At 36.6% G+C, this 22,860-nt stretch overlaps 1 protein-coding gene and 2 pseudogenes across 1 annotated transcript; 1 reads left to right on the plus strand and 2 right to left on the minus strand.

Moving 5' to 3' along the window:
- The first annotated feature begins 3,902 nt into the window (after positions 1-3,902).
- Positions 3,903-5,450, plus strand: LOC141824447 (transcription factor MYC2-like; annotated as a pseudogene).
- A 2,533-nt stretch (positions 5,451-7,983) lies between these two features.
- LOC141823724 (putative phosphoribosylformylglycinamidine synthase, chloroplastic/mitochondrial) lies at positions 7,984-10,315 on the minus strand (annotated as a pseudogene).
- Positions 10,316-16,176: 5,861 nt separating this feature from the next.
- Positions 16,177-18,413, minus strand: LOC141825756 (putative transcription factor KAN2). The gene is made up of 6 exons (XM_074713143.1): positions 17,915-18,413; positions 17,744-17,820; positions 17,252-17,297; positions 17,063-17,159; positions 16,470-16,530; positions 16,177-16,293 (listed from the first exon to the last, which is right to left on the minus strand). Exons 1-6 carry the CDS (start codon positions 18,411-18,413, stop codon positions 16,177-16,179), a joined length of 897 nt encoding a protein of 298 aa, XP_074569244.1.
- Positions 18,414-22,860: the final 4,447 nt, after the last annotated feature.

Here is a 22,860-nt window from a genome sequence, read left to right on the forward strand (position 1 = left end):
GATACTTGCGGCCGAAAGTTTAATATGAAATTGTCAAATAGAGAAGTTTAAGTGAGTCATGATTAACTGGATATTTAAGGGCTGAAAGTCTAACAATAAGTTAACAAAGATAAAGTTCAAGTATGTCAAGATTAATCAAACACTTGACAATGATAAAGTCTTGACAGATCAAGATTGATTGGATATTAAACATGAGATTGGTAATGAGAGTAGTGGGAAACGTGGACAGTTACCAAAACTGTCCATTTGCCTTGTGACTTATCCTACTACTTGACACTGAACAGAATAGAGATTATTCCGAAGGTGGAAGATGAGAGGAGAATTGATAAGGGATCAAGATCGAGAACTTGAAAAAACGAGTAGAAAAGCCGACGACGACGCCGCTTCTAGGTTTTTGCCAAAAAAAGAAAATTTTTATTATTCAATCTAAACACGCCTATAAATAGGCTATAAACCAAAATCCTAACTTGACAAAGTCAAAAATACCAAAAAATCAAAAATAGAAGAAAAAAAATACTATAAATAGTAAAAAATAAGTTTGGAGATGCGGACGGAACACTAAATAATATCGGATGGGTTTGAAAGTGGGCCGGTATAGATTTTATCCCGTACTAAATAAAGGTCTCTGAAAGAGTTTTGAAACACACCCGATCGTGCCTCATTCTAATTTCCGAGTCAAAAATTATGATCCGTTGAAGTTCGACTCATGTATTATTCCTGCATCACTGTGTTATTCCTGCATCACTACTCTCTCTTTTTTATAAAGTGTGCGTCCAAGTTTTGGAGAGCGGCGATAGAATTTTTCTGAAAGTTGCGTCTTGCGAAAATCTCTTCGGAGGAAGAATATTCATTGTCGACAACAAGAAGAACAAGATTGATAAAGATCGATAAAGAATTTATAGATCCGAATGCATGAATTATTGAATAAAAATGATAAATTCTTACAACGATTCTTTATATCGATCTTGTTCTTCTTCTTTATTGTCGAAAGGACGTTACAGATCAAATAATCCTTTGCTATTTACATATCAAATTTTTATCAGTAATGGATGTTTTCTACTACTTCCATTACCAACAGCTTCTTGAGCAGTTGCTGCTCCACCCAGCAACAACGCGGCCGATGGCCGCTGCCTCGCCAGGTAATGATGTTGCTGCTCGCGAAATGGCCATTGCTTGCAAGGCAGCGGCGCAGTCGGCTCGCGAGCAGCTGTTGCTTTGTGCATCTATGTCACTGTTTGGTGGGGTAGCAGCCGCATGTGAGACCACGCCTACACTGAATTAATTAATATTTATCGATCCTAGCTCCATCCATCATTAGAACATCATAGTAGAAAGGGTAATTTGAGAACAAAATTTAGGATGAAATGTTGTTTTGATATTTTTTTAATATAGGACATCTTTTTGAGTTTTGACCATCATTAAAAATAATAAAAAAAAACGCCCTTACCTTTTTTACTCGTTTAACTCGTGGCTTTTTTAAATAATTCAAGTATTTCGATTAATTTGGATAGTAATCAATTTGATCGTATAAAAATATTTTAATGATATGATATTGTCCACTTTGGACTTAAACCCTCATGGCTTTATTCTTGGACTCTCCCCAAAAGGTCTCATACCAATGGAGATACTTTCCATCCTTTTAACTTCATGATCTTTTCCATGTATTTTAGATGTGAGACTATGTTTGCACCCTTGCAACCCAACAAATTTGTAGTTCATGATTATCTCTAGGGTATAATTGAGTTAATTACAATGGAACCGAATTGTCGAAGTGGACAATGGTCGAATCTTGACAAAGCTAGGACAATGTCCTCCTCCATCGTGGCCAACTGTAATTTTTTATTTACCTCCTTACAAATGGTCGTGGATCCCAATCATGTAGAGTTGTTAGGATGATGAATTCTAACTTTTTACTGAAGTGACTCATGATTAAATAGGAATAATAAAAAAAGATATATTAATTATTGGCTCGTCGTATCAACTAAAAGTCGTCTGTTAAAATTGATGAAATTTATATATTTTTATAATGGTATGATATTATATATTTTAAACTTAAATTTTTATAATTGATTTTTGAACTTTATCTAAAATTGTCTATGATTTTTTATATATATTGTGAATGTAAGATGTATTGGGTTGCAAGGGTGCAAATATTGTCCCACATCTAAAACACATAGAAAAGATCATGAGTTTAAAGGATGGAAAACATCTCCATTGGTATGAGACTTTTTGGATTGAGCCCAAGAACAAAACCATGAGGGGTTAGACTCAAAGTGGACAATATCATACCATGCATTGTGAAGATATTTTGATTCCATCAGTACTAACAAGTGGTATCAGAGCGAGGTCGTTTTTCATCGGACTAACCGTCGGATGAGCCATGATCCAGATCTAACCATGTGGGTTGAACCTTAAACAAAGGAAGTGGGGATCAGATCGAACCTTAAACAAAGGAAGTACAGATCTAATTACGTGGATTGAACCTTAAACAAAGGAAGTGGGTGCTCCCGTGTTTGAATCAAGAGGACCAGACACCATGTAGGAAGTCCGTGTTGGGTTGCAAGGATGCAAACATAGTCCCACATCTAAAACACATGGAAAAGATCATGAATTTAAAGGATGGAAAAGCATCTCCATTAGTATGAGACCTTTTGGGTTGAGCCCAAGAACAAAACCATGAGGGTTTAGACTCAAAGTGGACAATATCATACCATTGTGAAGATATTTTGATTCCATCGGTAGTACTAACAAAATGTCCCAACAGCATGATCAATTTAATCTTTAATTAATTGCAGAAGAGGAAGGGATTTACAGGTGATTCTAAACGATGATGATCTGAACTGACTTAATTAATTCAATCACATTTGAATTTAAAAAAATAGCAATTCATATTTCTAAATTATTTGATTTCTTTCGTCATATTTTATTTCTAGAAGACATTGTACCATCAATCAGATGTTGTGATTTTCATAACTTCAAAGAAAAAAAAGGACACGCGACGTTGATCACATTTCAATTAACGATAATAGCAATTCATATTTCTATTTCATATTATTTTGTTGTGGAACGTCGGCTCAAAATTTTTAAGATTTGAAGAAAAAAACAAAATCAGTTATTTCCAAATACTTTTTTAATTCAATACGAGGATGCAAAAAAGAAGCTTCTCAAATTAATTTTGACTATAGACAATTAGGAAAGCAAATTTTAATTTTGCTTAGTTGATTTTATTTTATTTGAGTTTGAATATAATAATTGATATCGTAGATTCTTTGCCTCATCAGTGCTAATTATTGAATAGTAACTTGTATGTCATATGATCATTGTAATCTGTTGGCATCATATCAATATTCTTTTTTAAAATTTTGGAGATCAGTCGATATATCGAATCATTAACTACTCAGCTAATCCTTAAATAGAAGCATTATGTGATTTTGTATCCGAACTTGAGTCGATTAGTTAGTCAACTAATGATCAAATATACTAAAAGGCTCATGGAGTCTATTAGATCAAGTGTCCTAAGTCTAGTACTTTTATTATTTGTAAGATCAAGTGTCCCAAGTCTTGCCTTCACCTACATGCCAAGAGGGTCATTTTACAAAATTTATATTTCTTTACTTTTCTATTAGTTTTTTTAACAAATATTTTCTTAATATATTTTAAATAATTTTAATATATAATTCATATAGTTTAAATATTTTCTTAATATATTTCTTGAATCTAAGATAGGCCAACCGACCGCTATGGCAAAAGTTGGAAGGACCTTGAAATGGCCCAGTCTCCGTAAGCGCAGCCGGGCCCACTGTCCCGTTGCTCCCCCTCGCTCCCCACCGGCCTTCCCTCCGTTATTAAACCTCCGCCTCTCCACCACCAACCTCAACCATCAACCTTAATTTGCACGAGCGGGCAACGCCACCGCGATGGAGATTCCTTCCAGCTCCCACCGATTTTTGCAGCCGGCCTCGGTCACCATTCCTCCTTTCGCTGCCACCCAACTTCCTCGGGAGACCCTTCAACAGCGCCTCCACTCGCTGATCGACGGCGTCCGACAGAGATGGACATATGCCATCTTCTGGAAGTCGACGCCCTCCGACGCCTCTTCCGTCCTCGTCTGGGACGACGGATACTACCATGGTTGCGAGGAGGAGAAGCGCAAACCTGAGGCTGGGGCGTCTGTGCTCTCCCGGGACGAGCAGGAACACCGCAAGCGCGTCCTTCGGCAGCTCAATGCCATGGTTTCCGGAGGCGACGACTCGCCTGATGAGGAGGTCACCGACACTGAGTGGTTCTTCCTCGTGTCGATGACGCAAACGTTTGCTCCTGGCGCCGGGCTCCCCGGCCAGGCCCTCCTCTCCGGCTCCCCGGTGTGGCTCACTGGAGCGGACGCCATGGTGGAGGCGCCGTGCGAGCGGGCGCGGCAGGCCATGGCGTTCGGGTTGCGGACCATAGCCTGCGTCCCCCTCGTCGGCGGCGCCGTCGTGGAGCTCGGATCCACACGCGAGGTCGACCAGAGCTCCGAGCTCTTGAACAAGATCAGAGCCCTGTTCAGCCACACAAACTATTCTGGTCGCCCTCTACCATCGTCGACGCTGCCGTTGCAAGATCCTTGCGCGATGTATATGCCGATTCCCCAACCCGCCGGATCCCTCTGCGTAGACAAACACATCCCCCGCGAGATCAGGCAGTCGACGTCTAGCAACGACGAGGGGTTCCTCTGCTCGTCCGCTGCGGCGCCAACGACGGTAGTGAAGTTGGAATGACTCTTTGCCGGAGACGGCTCTGACCAATCAGAAATGGAAGCGTCGGCGATAGAGCCCGAAAAGCGGCCGAAGAAGCGGGGGCGTAAACCGGCAAAAGACCGCCAGGAGCCGGTGGACCACGTGGAGGCGGAGCGGCAGCGGCGTGAGAAGCTGAACCAGAGGTTCTACGCGCTGCGCTCCGTGGTGCCCAACGTGTCCAAGATGGACAAGGCCTCCCTACTGGCCGACGCCGTCACCTACATCAACCAGCTCCGCCGCAAGACGCAGGCGCTCGAGGCCGAGCTCGGCGCTCTCAGGTTGGAGATGGAGGCGATCGCCGGCGGCAGTCGGCAAACACCGCCGAGCAATCCTTCTGGCGGGAGGCGGTTTATGGGGGACGTGGAGGTGGAGGTGAAGATTCTGGGGTGGGAGGCGATGATCCGGGTGCAAAGCGACCGGCAGTGGCACCCGGCGGCAAGGTTGATGGTGGCCCTGTCGGAGATGGAGCTTGAGGTGGACTACGCCAACGTGTCGGTGGTGAAGGAGCTGATGATCCAGCAGGTCAACGTCAAGATGACGAGCCGGATTTACACGCAAGAGCAGCTAACGGAGGCGCTGTTCGCTAGAGTCGCCGGGGTGGGGGCGGTCCGATCAGGTAGGGCTATTTAGTTGTTTATCGTACAAAATTATAAATTATAAATTTATTTAATAATTCAGACATCCATACAATAGTTTTCTTCAACGTGATAAAAATTTCAAATTCTTCTGTATTTTGGATTAGATTTAAATTTTTTTTCAGCGTAATGGTAGAACCTATTATCTCAACAATTTTACATGATCAATCTCAAAATTATCTCAAAATTATACGGGAAAGTAAATTAAAAAGTTACAATTAACTATTATATAGAAGGACATTGATTGTCAAAATTTAATTTTTATCTATTTTAATAAATTGTTCATCATTAATAATCAATTCAATTATATTCTAAAAGCTTAAATCCTCTATCCATCTTTTATCATCGTTTATTCTATAATAATCGATTCAATTATATTTTGAAAATTTAAATTCTCGCTCTTATCATTGTACGTTTTGAGGATGTACAAAATTATAAATTAGATGATGTGGATGACAACGATGATAATAATGATAGCACGTTGTTAGATTGGGCAGGAATAATTAATAATTGCGTCTACAACACAACAAAAAAAAACACCAATAAACTCCCCTTCGAACCTGAGTCATGCCAAATCGGTGAACCAATTTACAAACGTTCTTTTATCTCCCTGTTATTGCTAGACTTTTTTTTTGTCTCTTTCTTCTCCAACGTACACTATCATTCTTCTTTAGCTATTTTTATTTTTATTTCTTCTCTATTTTTATGTATATTATAATAACTTGAATCTCTTATTCATTCAAAAATACTTTGCTGCCTTATAAACTTTAAAACAATCTCAAAATAAGTACATTTTGACTCTAAAAATCTAAAGAATATATAAAAATATTTACATTTCTAAACTTAAACCAGATTCATATATCAATTTCGGTTAAACTTGCTATATAATTTTAACTCAATGCTTGAGATCAAGAAGCATAGATTAAGAAGATACTCGTCTCCACAGGTGTAGCCAAATTGATATTCAGATGGTAAAATTATCATACAAGAGCAAGATTAGAATTTTCCGAGGTTCATTTCCTTAGGGAATACGCTTCTCTCACCTAAGAGGCCACTTGATACCGTGATCTATCATCCTTCCATATGCCTTAGGGCGAACTGTGGAGGGGCGCATGGGGTGAGCATTATTACCTTTTGCCAGACATGAAATACTCAAAGTACTTACGATAGGTGCAGTGGTTGAAATCAAGTAAGAGCTTGGTGGACAAAAAAGGAGACTTGAATCGAATGGATGAGGATCTTAAATGATACATTGTGGATTAAGGAAGGAACCAAGATCGAGTTATAGAATCGATGGACTTCAAATTTAGATGAAGACTGGAAGACATGGAATCGATGTACTATGCATGTATATTGTACATTTGGATTGATTCCATACATTTGGGTTCATTTTGAGTACGCTGATTGTATTCATATGATCTTTTAGGTAGAGCATGTTATTTAGAGACCCTAGAAGGTGTTTAATTGATTATCTTGAAGCTTAATTGCTTAAAGCTAATTCATAGCGGTTGGAAGCTTAAACAAACTAAGATGTAACTTAAGTCATCCATGGAGAAGGCTTCCTAGCTTGTTTTAGTCGATTGGAACTTGATCTAGGTGTGTCCACCAAGTTAGAAACTTGTCAACACAAAAGCCCAAGCTAAGCCAGATTGAAATGTTGAGGTCTCTAATTGTCTTATTATATAGTAGAAAACATTTACATTTTAAAGCTTATACATATATAGTATCAACTTTTTTCTAAGTATCGACTATAAAAGTACTACGCTAAGACTAGAATTTATTGGAAGGAGACATTTTGATTTCACAAGAAAACAAGGGAATCAAATGCTCCTCATTAATTGATTAATTTAACGAGTTGTAGATGAAAGGGAGTCCAAGGATGATTCACATAAAGGATTTGAGCCAACTTTACTTCCACCCTAATATGAACTAAAATGAAGGGAAGAACCTCCTAATGCATAAAAAGAACATTATTCATTTCCATAACTTAATATAGTGTTCATCATTGATGATATCAAAGCTGAATGAAACCTCCCTCCTCGCCCATGTCGTAGTTTACAACGAGTTATATACAAGCATGGAGCATGGAAGGAGATATTGACGCCCCCGGGGCATAGGTGAGTTGGTTACGACGGAAGGAGACAAGGGTTCGAATCCTGGCGAAGCCAGGTTAGTAACCAACTGTATTTTCTCGATTTACCTCCTCACAGATGGTCGTGGGGCCGACCGTGTGGGGCCGCTAAGGTGGCGGATCCACCTTTGCAGAAAAAAATGGAAGGAGACATTGAGAGGGTTAGTTCCTCTCTTTCTCCCTTTGCATTTCCCCTAAAGACACAAGTCATGCAAGCAATAACAAGCTTGCTAACAATTGTATTTGTGAAAGGGAAAAAATAGAAAGAAAGAAAACAAATAAACTGCAAATGTGAGAATTTATATTATTCTCAACGCTCTCCGTAGTTTCAAATCCTGTCTTGTGTTATGGCAGGTCAATTGAATGCAAAGATTTTGCTGGATCTATTGTCTGTCAATTTCTTAAATAAAAGTAAACTAGTAGCTTCACAAGCCACAAGTTTCTATTGTCTGTCAACTTTTGTTGTTAAGAAACATTTTGAACAAACTGAAGGTAATTTCAAGACCCTTTTCAAACAATCTATTAATGTAGTGCCAGGTGAAATATCTAGTGACTCCGCTACTGGAGGTACTCGTTTGAACTCGAAGCTTTTCTGTGGCATATCCAAGCACCTTTTCAAGCTCAAGATTCTCAACAGGTGGTGATTGAGGAAGCCCATTTTCTTGGCAATGACAAACAGTCAAGCTATCTATTAAAACAATTTGTCCACTACCATTGATCGTGCCAATAACAGCCATAGAAACCCTTTCCCTGTCACATATAGATTGCAACAGACTCTTATTCTATGGTTTAAGTAACAAAGCATCCTGTTCCTGGTACTCTGCACCCCAAATTTCTAGAACTGACATTGTGTGATCACCAACAACTATAGAACGAATGTCAATTTGAGCTCCTTCAGGATAGATTATTTCTTTTACAACATTACAGTTACCCCCAGCCCCCTGATCATGGATGCTAATAATAGGATTTTTATCTCCCATTTCCACACAAGCACGTACTACACGATATAGCTTCTGAGCCATCTCAGCGTCTCCTCGTTGCACTGCATTAAAATCTAATTCTGCATCATTCTGCCCACTGACCATGCTTGAAGCTGCACCACCTCCCATTCCGATTCGATAAGCTGGACCTCCAATCTTGACAACAAGCATTCCAACTTCTGGTTCTCCTTTTGATATGTGCGCATGATCAATTTGTCCAATACCCCCACTAAACATGATAGGTTTCAGCCATTCACGTCGTTCACCATTTGGAAGTCTCATACCAAATGTCCTTGTGTAACCTTGAATCAAAGGCTCTCCAAACTTGTTGCCATAGTCAGATGCTCCATCACTTGCAGAAACCAAAATTTGTAAAGGAGAAGCCAAATTTGATGGATATGTGAAAGATGAATCTTCCCATGGCGCATAGGCCCCCTCAATATGAAGATTACTAACACAATAGCCAGCTGTAGAAGCTACAACAAAAGATCCCCTTCCAGTAGTATGTGTGTCCCTTATTCGACCTCCAGCTCCTGTTTCTGCCCCACGGTAAGGAGCTATGGCACAAGGAAAATTATGGGTCTCTGAAGTAAGTAATACATCGAGTTCACGCATCATATTGTCAAGGGGGCATTTCAGGCCAGACTGGGATACTGCAAATCCCTTAATTGCACTTGAATTATCCTTTGAAACCAATCACAGAATTATTTGGATTTGCCTTCAAAGTGCTCTTCACAATTTGCATTAGTGTTCTGTTCATTGTCTCACCATCTATAATGAGCTTCCCATTGAAGAACCAGTGCCTGCTATGCTCACTGTTTGACTGTGCAATATCAAAGAGCTCAACTGTTGTTGGATTCCTCTTAATGTCATCTCTAAAAAGCCTGGTGTAGTATTGAATATCTTGTTCATCAAAAGCAAGGCCCTTCTTTACATTAATCTCTTCCAATGCTTGTCTTCCCCTCTCGATGACTAGAATCACTATAACAGGATCAAGAGTAGCACTAGTGTGAAATGTAGCAAGCTTTACTGGATAAACACTTTCTGTCTTCCTATCATGAACAAGTGATGCAAAATCAGTGATCTGGCTCTCCTCCGGTGGTTTGCTTCCTTTCCTAAGACGCAAAAGGAATCTCCCTGACAATCTCCATACGAGTCACTTCCGTCAATGGCAACTTCTTTTTCAAGAAAGCTCTCTGCCTGAAGGTTCTCAGGCTCAAATGTCTCCTGCAGAAGCCACGTAAGTGCTCCAAATTTCTCCTTCGATGGTTCACCATCAAGACGTATGTTGAAACAAACTTCAGCTTTTATCTCAAGAATGTCACCTGAAACCTTTACTTGGACCTGCCTCAGCAGCTCTGCAACAGCATTGTCATGAAGCAGTGGGCGACGGAAAAAGTGTATGATTTTTGGGTACACTTCCAGTGAATCAAGTTCCTCTACTAATGAACCGTGTTGGCCTTTCGAAACTGCATCTCTCTGACTCAACATCAGGGGCAACTTTGGTGCTAAAACTCTACCAACTGACAATCCATGGCCATGCCATCGATTCAAGCCACCTCGAATAAGTGAAATCCATCAGGTTGAGAATACTTGCGCCTACAAAGATCAGACCTCTGCCTTCCCTGGAAGAAGACAAGGAGGATTTTCAAAATGCAGACACACAGACAGACCTACAACAAAATAACGGACGAAATCCAGGAGGAAAAAAAAAGCGAGGATGTTTACCGTATTAGTGCAGATAGCATGGAGGCGCGAGAAACCAGTTGTAGCCGCATCCCCAAGAACAACCATTTAGACCACTGAAAAAAACAAAAACAATAGATTGATCGACCCACAAAATAAACCTTGATAAAGACAGAATGCAGGCTAGGGGAGCATAGATCCTCAAATCCGGAGAAAAATTGCGATCCAACAGGAAAAAAGCGCTTTGAAAAAGTGGAGGCGAAGACACAAAGCTTACCTTGGAAGTCATGGATAGTAAAACGAGCAAGGGTTGCAGACGGAGATGGTGGAAGGATGAGGAACTGAGGTATAGGTGATTGCCGGAGGGGCGTGTCGGAGAAATTCGGCAGGAAAAAGGGCCGGGGCAAGAGAGGGCGGGCGGTTGGGGATGGAAGTTCTATTTCTAAAAATGATGTTAGACATATTTTAAAATCAAAAATAATCTCTTAAAATGATTAATTTTTTTTTTTTTACAAATATTTTTATGCAATAAATTACCTCCAATAATGAGATGATTAATAAGCCACAAGTTGAAGTGTCTTATCCCAAGTGGTAAACATGGAGACACCTGTCGCTTGAGGTTTCGAGTTCGAATCCTCATAGCAACATATATTTGTTGACTGAGGTGCTGTGCGATTCATGTGTTAGCTCGGCTAAAGTGTTGTTTCGGCAGTATGCTCTTATCAACCTAGTGGTACCGTGCCTCCAAAAAATTCCTTAGGGGGTTTTCTGATATGGGATCGTTTCGGCGGTGGGGTCGGTCACTATAAAAAGTTTACCCACTACAGTTTTGCCCCCACGGGCGGGGTCAGCTGGTCAGGGCATGGGTGCTTGCAGCATGAGGTGGGCGGTTCGAGGGCTCATGGTTGCATTTGCGATAACATCAATCTGTGCCATGTTTCCAAATCCCTCGGCCACCATGCCCTGGTCAGTCCCGCATTCACCGTGATTTACCTCTCCACAGATGGTCGGGGGGCCGATCGTGTGGGGCCGCTAGGTTGGCGGATTCCAACCTTTGCAGCATTAATAAGCCACAATATGTGTAATTAGACATTTAGTAAACTAACTATTTTTTACTAAAGTACAATATGTTTTTTTAATTTGCCGGTAAACATAAATACAATCTAAATCTTTAAATCGAAATGATCATTTTTTTATTATTTTATTTTATTTTATTAATGTGTACTACACAACAATTGATTTAAAATTAAACCGATTTAATCAAAACTGAATAAATAAAAAAATGAATTAATCGAATCAATCAATTTTTTAATAAAAATTGAACAAATCAAATCGATAAAACATCGATTAATTTAATTTTTGATCGAATTATTTAAACTTTTCAACAATGATATTTTTATTCGATTTTAACTAAGCCTAAAATAAATGTTTAAATAGTTTGAAAATTCTAACAATACAAAAGATGAAAATAATCTTAATAAAAGAACTAAAATTTTTCAGAGCCTTCAAAAAAGCTTTAAACGAGAATTTTGGGCTTAAGACTAAGTCATTATAGATAACATCTAATAACAAGAATAGATTTCTGAATAAATTTTAATTTGATATGTTATATATATTTTATGATTCAACTTGCTGATTTAGAAAATCAACATCGTAGTTTGTGTTGATTTTAAAAATAAGCACCAACAATGCTAGTTCAACACCATACTGTGGTGTGAAAATCAATATCACATAAATTGAAATTGAATCAAATTATTTAAAATAATTAATATTTTAAGAAATAAAATAAAATAATGAAATAATCAAACTTTTAAATTCTATTGATTAATTCAATTTAACCAAACTTTTCTCACCCCTAAGATATCTTTCTTTTAAAATTTATTAAAATAATATTCTATTCATAATTGAATTTTTAAATCCTCTACTCCACATTAAAATAATTTTGATTTTAGAATAACTTTAGCCAAATTTGTATTATCAGAGTAGCTTTCATCAAAGTTACTCAAGGTAAAATAGTTTTGACTCAATTTAATTTGATCAAAATTATCAAAAACTCTAATTTTGAGCAATTTTAACTTAACTTTAATCAAAATTATTTCATTTGGAAATGACTTTGTACGTACAAAGTATGTCGAATACGGTGTGTCCAAATTGTAAGATAGAGTATTTTGAAAATTTAATTATGAATGATATATTATTTTAATAATTTTAAAAAGAGGGGTGTGTTTTTTTTGACAATATGAATAAAAAATGTGTCTTTTCATTTTTTACCAAACAAATTGAAAAATTCTATGACAAACATAATTTAGAATGAGTTTCTATTGATCATGAAGAATAGATGAAATAATTAATGTCTTCCTTAATCAACCTTAAACAAACACATTGAAAGTAGAGTTTAAAAGGGGGAAAAAAAGAGTTGGTAGTATCATTAACTAAATTTGATCATTAACTAAAAAGAGTTGGTAGCTAAATTTATACAAACGTGATTATCATTCAAGAAAAAAAAATTTACACTATAAATTAAACTATTATATTTCTATAAAAATAATTAGATAGGCTAAATATATAAAAATGTATCGCAATGAATGATGGACCTATGAAGAAGAGGCACTAAGAGGTGAGTGTTACAATTGATGGAGAGGATGTTACCCATTTGAATGGTTCAAAATAGTTATTTGGCATAGTCGGCATTGCTGACTCAAGCCAACCAATTCTAACTAGACAACTCAACTCCTTTGATCATGCTCATCTCAAGCATCCAAATTAAATAAACATTGTTCTAAAATTTGATCATGCTCATCTCAAGCGTCCATCTACATCCATCTCAGAGTATATGGACAAGAGATAAATCATAATATCAAATGACCTCTTAAATGGAAAGAATGTTATTCCTAAAAGAATGAACCCATGGAAATATGAATCTTACTTCATTGTTGTTCCCAGATGCCTTCACACTGTTCGTTTCAAAGTCTTATCAAAGGAGATAAATCATGAGATCGAACATACGATGAGATTCGAATCTTATTATACTATTACAAATTTACCATCCGAATTTCGCGGGTTCAACAGCATATATATCCAAATAAATTGTGGGTGAAAGAGAGAGAGAGAGAGAAGCAGTGCATGCATATGCATTGAATGCACGTCATGGCAGCTACTGTTTATACTTTACAGAAAACAGTAGCATGCACCGAGCAGCTTGCTGGCTCTCTGCCATGGCCATAGCAAGAAACAACTAGATGAGCCATGCAGATACCGATGTCATGCACGGAAAACCAAGCCATTCATGAACATGCAGACGCGTCATGTCACCTCAACACCTGCAACCTCCTGCATGCCCATGCAAATGCAATGGCATGGCAGAACGTAACGTAGTAGCACAATTCCCCGGCCCCTTAATTTCCGCGGTGTTATTTCGACACCTCCGTATCTCTGACAACGCTTGGCCCATGCACGCATGTCATCCAACAAAGTTAATTATAATTAAGTTAGGGCAATTAAAATTCATTTTAAAGTTTATAGGCAAATGATATATATAAGCATGTCTTTTTTCTGAAGATATGAGAAGAGAAAAGAATTCAGTGAAGTGAAGGAAAGACAGAGTCAAAAGCTGCAAATAATGCCTAAGTTTGTCAAAAAAAACAATATAATTTAACCTTTAAGTTTTTAATAAAAAGTATTGAACTACTATTACATTATTGTGAAATCTGCCATCTTAGCGATCCTACATGGTCGACCCCATGACTATCTATAAGAAGATAAATCGAGAAACTGCAGTTGATCACGACGCAGGAGGATAACTGGATAACTACTACTACATTCAATCCTTGATATATATTAATAGTTATCAATTTGTATTGTTATTTATTATTATTATTATTATTATTATTATTATTATTATTATTATTATTATTATTATACAAAATGTATGATGTGTTTGTAACTTTGAGAAATATATAATATTGCTTCACCCAAATTATAGTAAAACTTGCATGTGGCGTTTGTGGTCAACTGTTAGTCAATGTCAGATTGATGCATGTCATGCACCTACAGCATCACTTGATTAAATGTTGTTGTCGACAAGTCGTGTTTCGAGTGCACGTACTGTTAACCATTGAGTCAAACTGAATTTTCAGAATTTGAGGCAACCATGAAAAATTCTAAGACAAAATGAAAATTTTGTGTATATTTATTGTTCAGTATTGTTAGGCATCTCCAATATAAGATTTTTGAAGAGGTTTATGAAATCAAAAAATTGAACAAAAAAGTTTAAATCACTCTGGGCATGACGTTTGAGGTTTTTAGTTTAAGAGCAACGGTGAAAATTTAAAATTAATTTTTTCTCTCAAAATTAACCATATGGATGAGATTAGTAATTAATTAATTAATAATGAGGTTTGAAGTTTGTAAGGATTTTTTTTATTGTGAAGAGAATAGTAGGTTTTCATGCATTTAGAGCTCTAACGATTGGAGATGTTTTTATCTTTAGATATGATAAGAATATTTTAGCTTAACTATTTAAGATTGGATCAAAATACTATAAGTGCATCATCAGTAATATTTTAATATTATATGATAACTTTTTTTTTTGGGTTTGTTTCAAGCCTTGCATGTGTCCGAGACATTCAATGTGAAGAATGCATCCACTGAACAAGTTCTGGTCTGATTCAAGTTTATTTTATTATATATTATCCATAAGAAAAATATGAGTAAATATTATATTAACTTATACTTTACAAAAGCACTCTAATTGCTGGTATCTGGAAAAGGCAGAAATAGGTATAGCAAAAATGTGAAAGAATTAAAAAGTAATGCAGCAATGAACTGACAAACGCATGGAGCTCTATGCATGGCCAGATGAAGAACATCAATAAAAGACAAACACAATTAATTATGCACTTGCTCGACTTTTCTTCCACTTTCTTAGTTGTAGTTAGAGATCGAGCCAATAGTTAACTACTCAGATTTAAAGCTTAGATCCATGATTAATATAATTATCAGTTCAAGGTCTTCTAACTAACTTTAGCTTTCATGAAATGATGCAATGAATTCTTGTTTCTTTGGTTGATGAGTTAGGTTTCCAATTCGGCTAAAATGGGATTAGTATTTTGGGACAAGACCCAATCCAAGTGATGGAATAGAACTTATTGAAATCCCATGATTCAGTACTTCTCTATTTCTAATTTATAAGTATTTGTTATATACTCTCCTAATTTCTTTTCTAATTCCCTATTTGTTAGTTTGCATGATTTGTGAGCTTTATTGTTATATAATATTAGTTTGTCAAGATGTGTTAGAGTTAAGAAGCCTCTAATGATAGACATCAAATTCATAGTATACAATACTTACATAAAAAATACAATCATTTCTTGGCACAAAAGTTTAGTGGCAGTGGCCAAAGTACCTGCAAAAGCCTATATATTAATTATTATACAAAGTAAGGCATATGCCATTTAATATTTATCATAAAAAAATGATATGTTAATACAAGACACTTTTCTCATTGCATTTTTGATGTTATGATTAGCAGCAAAAATAACATCAATAAGAGGTTATGACAAAGAAAGAAACCCATGATGAGCTTCTTGACATATAATTTTCTTTCATTAGTTTTAAGTCTATTTTAAAGGAAATGAATTGCTTTAGGAAACATATGATGAAGCTGAATTAAGTGGTGCTAAAATATATATATAGTATGAACAACTGATAGATATGTCAATGTAAAACCAATTGATCCTCAAATAAATTAGAGGCATAGCATATTCTTAACTCATATAATTAGAGGCATAACATATATATATTATCCTCAAAGAAGAAGCATACATATTCATGAGGAACACCAGCCTAAGAATTGTGATTTACATATGTGAAAGTAAAAATGACAATGAAGAACGAAACTAGCTAGAATAAGCAACTTTCAAGGGCTATGGCATGCATGCCCACTAGGAAATATATAGATATATGTATATTCAGTGTGGCCTCCCCAGTGTGATCTCAAGATTCAGCTTGTTTAGGTTTGTATGGGAGAGGCTTGATGAATCCAACTCTGCAAGCATCTCCAAGTTCTTTGTCGGTTCCATCGAATCCTGATCATGCCCAAAATCATTGAAAAAGAATGCTTCACATCGTTTCTGTTAGATATATATATATATATATATATATATATATACTCGATGCTTTATGAATCATTTGGCTAATTTGCTTAGTGCTCAACAGGCTCAACACACAGATGCAAAACTGAAATCATTCTGAACTTAGATACCTCAAAAGGCTTCATGCTCCCTGCAGCCGAATCATTTGTCATGCCATTGTAGTAGCTTTTCCTGTTGGGGGAAAACATACAGTCATAATATTGCAGAGAATAATGTCATTTTTACAGGAATATATATTTATCAAACAATTTCATTCTATGACTCAACAGCTAATATTTAAGTAGTATTTCCCAGATGGAGCTGCAAGGAAACTCCACAAAGCAAATCTTATGTGATACATTTCAGACATGGTGAATATATGCTGTTCTTCGAAAGGTATGGAGAACATGAAATCCTCAAGAATTGTCCCCACTTTGGTTGTGCCTGAGAGCTACATCTAGAAATTGGGGAGTCTTTAATTTCCTTTTGAGGAACATAGTCATCATAGGTGTCTAGCTAAGTTATTCCTCGACACTTGGAGCAATTAAAGGCATGATTTAGTGGGAGGAAAAGGAGTTGATCTATAGATGATCTATATGTGACTATATCTTTTGCAATCTTTGACTAGCTGCTATAAGTAGCAAACCAATTAGCTAGCAGGCATTGATCCTTCATATTTCTTCAAATCCCATATACAAAGAAATAATTAATCAGGCATAATTACCTTGAAGAGATAGCATTGCTTCTCATGTCACCAACATGATCATGCTCATCAGAATTCTCTCCTCTTGAGAAAATTTCCAATGATCCATCAGATGGAACTGCTGGGAGGGCATCAAGTGGTTACTTATAGAAATTCATGAGGTTAATGGAGAAACTAAAAAGACAAAAAGTAAAAAAAAAAAAAATCAACCTGAAGGAGCTTCTGTCTTGTCAGTGTTTTTCACAGTTCTGTACATCTGTAATTAACAGTGTATTCATTAAAGACAAATTAACTAATGAAATGAATTGAAATAATCAAAGAGAAATCAACTAATTCTATCTGCAAATTGCAAGTGCTTGTTTCTATATCCATTTTTTTCTTCTTTATTTCCTTTTTGCTTTCACTAAAGCTTCAATCCATTTTTTTGGTTTGAAAGCATAAAAGCTGTCATAATGCTGGAGGCATATATTAAAGAGGCATTAATAGACAATACTTATTATAAATAAAAATATTTGTGTCATTTATTCAGTGTTGTAATTGCATGATAAGCGAAAAGTTGCTGACAAGTGATCAGAATTCGGCAACAAAAACAAGAAACTGAGCAAAAACCAACAGGAAACTGTGTGGAATGTCCAAGAGCTGCAACTCCTGAAACCTTTAAATCATCCGAGACATGATTCAAGTGGAAGTTCCTCATCATACCTGTAAGTGAGATTTCACATGAGCCAGAGTGAGATCTTTCACATCCATGAGCTCGAGAACCGACTTGGGAGTGGCCCCTGAACCAATAATTGACGAAAGTTCCAAAACATTTCAACCACAAAGTTGGTAAAGTTAGATCTAGCAAAAGTCACAAGTTGCCGATCATCCTACTCTCATGGCCTCCTAGCAGCTCCACCGCATGGACGAACCGCGCATGAAGCGTCGAAGTCCACCGCATCCTCGGTGCGCGCATGTTCCTCTTCGCCATGAGCCTCGAGGCCGGCGAGTATCTCGACCGCAGCTGCCCTTGGCTCGCCACAGACCCTACCAAATTGTGCTCGGCAGAAGATGACGACGAAGAGAGCTGAAGCGGCATGACCGGATTACCAATTAAGGAAGAAGAAGGTGGGTGATGGTAGATTGGGATTCCTGTTAGAGGAGGCATATCATGAGTAGCATGCAGTTGATGGTGGTGGTGGTACTGGTGGAACAGAAGGTGGTGATGGGAGGTGTTAAGATTAGGGTTGCTGTTGATGGTGGTAGTAGAGTCAAGGGGGTTCCTTGGAAACCCTAAGTCCATGGCCTCATTATGCTTTCTCCAACCTGTTGTGGAGGTGTTTGGGGGCCTGATCTGAAGTGATAGATCTGGTTGAGGAGAAAAGAAATCCATTAATTTGGTCTACTAGCTAGCTATGAGCTCCCACTTCTCCTCCTCCAATTATAGGGTTAATAATTGCGTGTGTGTGTGAGTGTGAGTGTGAGAGAAAGAGAGGTGTACTTTAGGTTGAATAATGTGTGGAACATTGGGCTTGCAGAATGTGTATGGCTCCTTTGTCTGGAATTATAGTGATGCCTAGTGTCGAGGCTAACAAGTTGTGAAAGGGATAGAGTAGTTGATAGTGTCAACATGGGGGGTAAATTTTGAGAGGTCGATACATGTGAGTGCTGTGTAGAAATTAAAGTGACAATATCTGAGAGCTGCATCACAGAGAGAGAGAGAGAGAGAGAGAGAGAGGAAGAAGTCTTTTTGTTTAGATTCCTTGGCATTTGTTTTCTTGGGCATTCTCTGAGAAAGATGTGGAATATTTAGTACAAGGTTCCTTGTTGAGTTTGAGAGGACTAGCTAGAGTACTTGCACTACTCTTAAGTGACTTCTTTTCTCACCTCAATGTAGATTTGACCATTCAAACACCTCTTTTCCTTTCTCATCTTCTCCAAAAGAGTTAGGGCAATCAAACATGTCATTTCTAATTGGTTTTCATTAAATCATATCTCAATCAAATAAAATAAAGATTTTAAGTATAAAAAAATTCTAATAAGTTGATTTTGAAAGAAACCTCACATATTAAATTAACCATTGTATGCTAATTAAAATAGTATAAACTGATTTTTAAAACCTTTTTCATAAAAAGAAATTTAAGTGTCAAAGAACTCAAACAAATTGGTAATTGAGTGAAAATTATATAGCAAGAATCTACTTAAGAAAATAGATGAATATGAATCATATCTTTGGGAAATTTTGAAAATGTGATTTGATAATAAACAATTTTAAAGGATATAAATGTAAATGACTCAACAAGTTATTGATATAAAGTATAGAATAAAGTATAGAAAGTGAGATGGATTTATTCCCACATTTGTGTCAACACTTATGGCATTATGTCAGGTTAAATAATTGAGTGTTGTTTTTTTTTTTCCAATAGAAGGAAAAACAAATAATTGTAAAGAAACATTCTATTTTTAATTTTAATATGTACTCCTAAAGATTTGTGTGATACTAAAATATTTTTGTAATTTTATTTCGTATAAATTTCCAATGCTTTACCATTTTTCTTATATGATATGGATGACTAGAAAATTCTATTAGAACATTATAAAAACTAAAAAGTATATATGATTACCCTTCTATTAATATAATTTCTAATATATCTATTGACTTGGTGTTGATAATATTAAAATAGCTAAAACTTTTATTTGCTATATTGTAAGTTGATATTCAAATTAATTAGGCCATTAGAAATTCCACCTCAAGCGGACTTGCAAATAACCTTAATTTCTTTTTCAAAATTAGCTTTTTTTAGTTTAATTTTTTTGATATATTTCTATAAACAGATTTAAAATGAATAAAATCTTTAATTTTATGCCTGAAATTGTTTTGGAAATCAATTCATGTCTTTATAACGATGTTAGTGATGTCGGTAAGTTCAAAATACTCTTCCTATCCGACCTAGCTATGCATGACGATTAAGGTGTCTTTTCTTAAACCTTAACGTCATTTGTAGGTTAGATGCCATAGCCAAGGGCACAAATGTGCTTTAATGTTTAAATGGCTACTTATGAAAAGATAATGGTAGCATCTTTAATCCAAAATTCATAAACTAAGCTAAACCAAATCAATCTAAAATGAAAATTGTGATTTATCAATTTTGTTTTGATTTCAATTTAGGCAAATTTAATGGTTTTGCTTTGGTTTTATTTAACTTGTACAAATCATTAAAACTAATTCAAACTCCGACTGCTTTTTATAATTTTTTCTCATCAAATAGAGAATATGCATGTTTCAGTTAAAATCGAACGGTAACATTTTAAAAAAATCCATCAAATATATATATATCGATGGACTCCTACGAACTTGTCACAGTCATTCAATGGTTGGTTAAAAAAAATGATAATCCCAGTTAGTCGCATTGACTCAAATCGACCCGGTCCCACGGAAGTTTTCCATTGGCCACCAGAGTAAATCGGGAAGCACACGCAACGACCAACCCAGATGTTATATATATAGAGGAAAATTCCTGCAAATACACCATATGGGGATATATATACCTATATCCTACCGCGGTACCATGGCTCTGAGGACTTTCAATTATATATATATCGATGGACTCCTACGAACTTGTCACAGTCATTCAATGGTTGGTTAAATGAATGAAGCATGAGTGTCATTGTGAGTCCAATGTGACTTTCAATTTTGATATTTGAGAAAAAAAAGTTTATATAAAAAAAGATTTAGTATTTTAAGAAACAGAAATATTGATAATACATTAATTGAAAATACAATGTTATTTGTCATTATTTTATTTATTATCTAGTGAAAAATATAGATTTTTTTTTGGAAAGATAAGAGACAATTAATTCTGACAGCAGGATGTGACACGTATCCAGTGGGGAGGAGTTGTACCTTGTCATTGGCTGCTGCCGACACAAAGCATTTTTGTTACACTTTTCAAAGTTCAGCTCTTCGACTTCGATCTTAGTGAGCTCTTAAAACTTTTGATCTTTTCATCATTGGAAATCAAGCAACAAAAGGATTCTCGTGTTTTAAATAGACATCCATTTAAGAGCTGCATCACTAATCCTGTAGCAGCTTATTATTAGTTCTTCAGTAATTCAAATCTGAATTCTATGTGTTGTTATCAACACATACCTTCTTACCTTTGCTCTTTGGCACCAAAGAAGAGCTTCTTTCAATTCTCTTAGATCTGCTAGTCATATCCAAGGTCAGTGGAGACTGAACTGCTGGCGTGTCTCATCTGCTTGTATCATTTTTGAAAGTCTCTTCTCAATTGTCTGACACTGTTTTTTTTTTTAAGTTTTAATTTTTCCAGTTTTGATCTCGATCTGATTGCCTCAACCTTCTCAGCTCAAGCAACAGTTGGATGGTCCCTGTGCCAAGATTGGGTTTAGCTCCAGCAAGATTAAGTAATTGAATTAGGTGTCGGTTATTTGCTGGGAAAGAGAATGGCTCGAGGAAAAGGACAATGGTCTTAACTTTTTCAGATAAGACCTGACATTATCAATCAGTAACTAAGGACCCATCAATGTTTTTTTTAAAAAAGAAAAATTAAATCAAACAAGAATTACTGTGACAAGTTGGGTGTCAAAGGATAATTTAACATGACAATTTTACTTATATGTACTGTGCAATGAAAAGTGGTATAAGTAATTGAATCACAAGTGCAATGAATTCCAAGTTGACTCAAAGGTGCAATGAAATGAAAATGACATGAGTCCTTGAGTCACTAAGTGTTATGAGGTTGAACAACTTTGGCATAGAATGAAAGCTAGACGAGTCAAAAAGGGCATCCTCAAAAGAACCAACGTAAACCCAAAATGGATAAAAAAAAATCTAACAAAACAAAGGAGTAAATTATACACTCCAAAGTAAAAAAAATGCCTTACACTTCAATGATGAGAATTGCTCCACACATAAGTAAATCCACAACACGAGTTAATTAAGATGCTTCGCCCAAAGGCAAAGTTGTTCATCTTGCCTCACAGTCATGGACTAGTAGTAGATTGTCATTTTTAGCAACACAAGGTAGTTCACCACATAGTCGCACTGGAGATTATGGTGTTGGTTATCAACCCAACATATTCTTAGCACTTGTCTATGTCAAACAAAAGAAACCCACACAAAACCAACATCAAAATCTATGCAATAGAGTATATCGACCATCATCTTAGAGATGCACACACTGACTGTAGAGGAAGACTCACCAAGGTAGCCTTCACATACAAGGAGTGGAAACATCCTAGCTAGGGAAAATTGAGCTCATGATTACATAACATTAGTTGTTGGATGGTCGGAGATGGAACGACAAGCATAGATCCATGTTGACACTATCTTTTGGCACTTGAAAGTCCAAGACCCAAAGGGAAAATTAAAATGGAGAAACAATGCTAGTATAAATTAGAGGAAGATCGAAGAAGCATTATGTTTTGGAAATAACCAAGTTAGAGGAGGAATGGTTCCCCAAGGAAACTTAGTAACTCAAGTGAAGACATGAGCAAAAGTGCATATAGACCGCCATCTCATCTTGAGCTCCCTGAGCCAGCATGAGATCAAGCACAAGATTCCAAGACACAATGTTATGAAGCTATAAATCACACAAGGGGAAGCTAATTGTTACTGTGGGTCATACCTCAAGGTTTATAGGGAAAAAACAACCTCTGAAAGATACCTATAGGTTTGATTGTTTAGAAACAAGTTTGCAAGTCAGTACTTGTCTAATGCGATACAAAACTTCTTGCACCCAACCTCTCGGAATACTAAGGCGCAAGATAATAGCAGAGACAATATAATCATTGTTGGATTACACTACTACAAAACCACA

This window comes from Curcuma longa, chromosome 3, assembly GCF_044706935.1.
Source record: "Curcuma longa cultivar G26 ecotype Majalengka, Jawa Barat chromosome 3, ITB_CL_G26_1.1, whole genome shotgun sequence".
In the NCBI taxonomy this organism is placed as follows: Eukaryota; Viridiplantae; Streptophyta; class Magnoliopsida; order Zingiberales; family Zingiberaceae; genus Curcuma; species Curcuma longa.

Bases quoted from the DNA above. Each gene is read 5' to 3' on its own strand.
- LOC141825756 (XM_074713143.1), bottom strand. From the start codon at position 18,413: ATGGATTTCTTTTCTCCTCAACCAGATCTATCACTTCAGATCAGGCCC. The intron at 17,160-17,251 runs GTTGATTTTTTT...CCCTCCCAGCAG, and splicing joins CAAGACAGAAGCTCCTTCAG to TTCCATCTGATGGATCATTG. The intron at 16,294-16,469 runs GTATCTAAGTTC...GGGCATGATCAG, and splicing joins GGAGCATGAAGCCTTTTGAG to GATTCGATGGAACCGACAAA.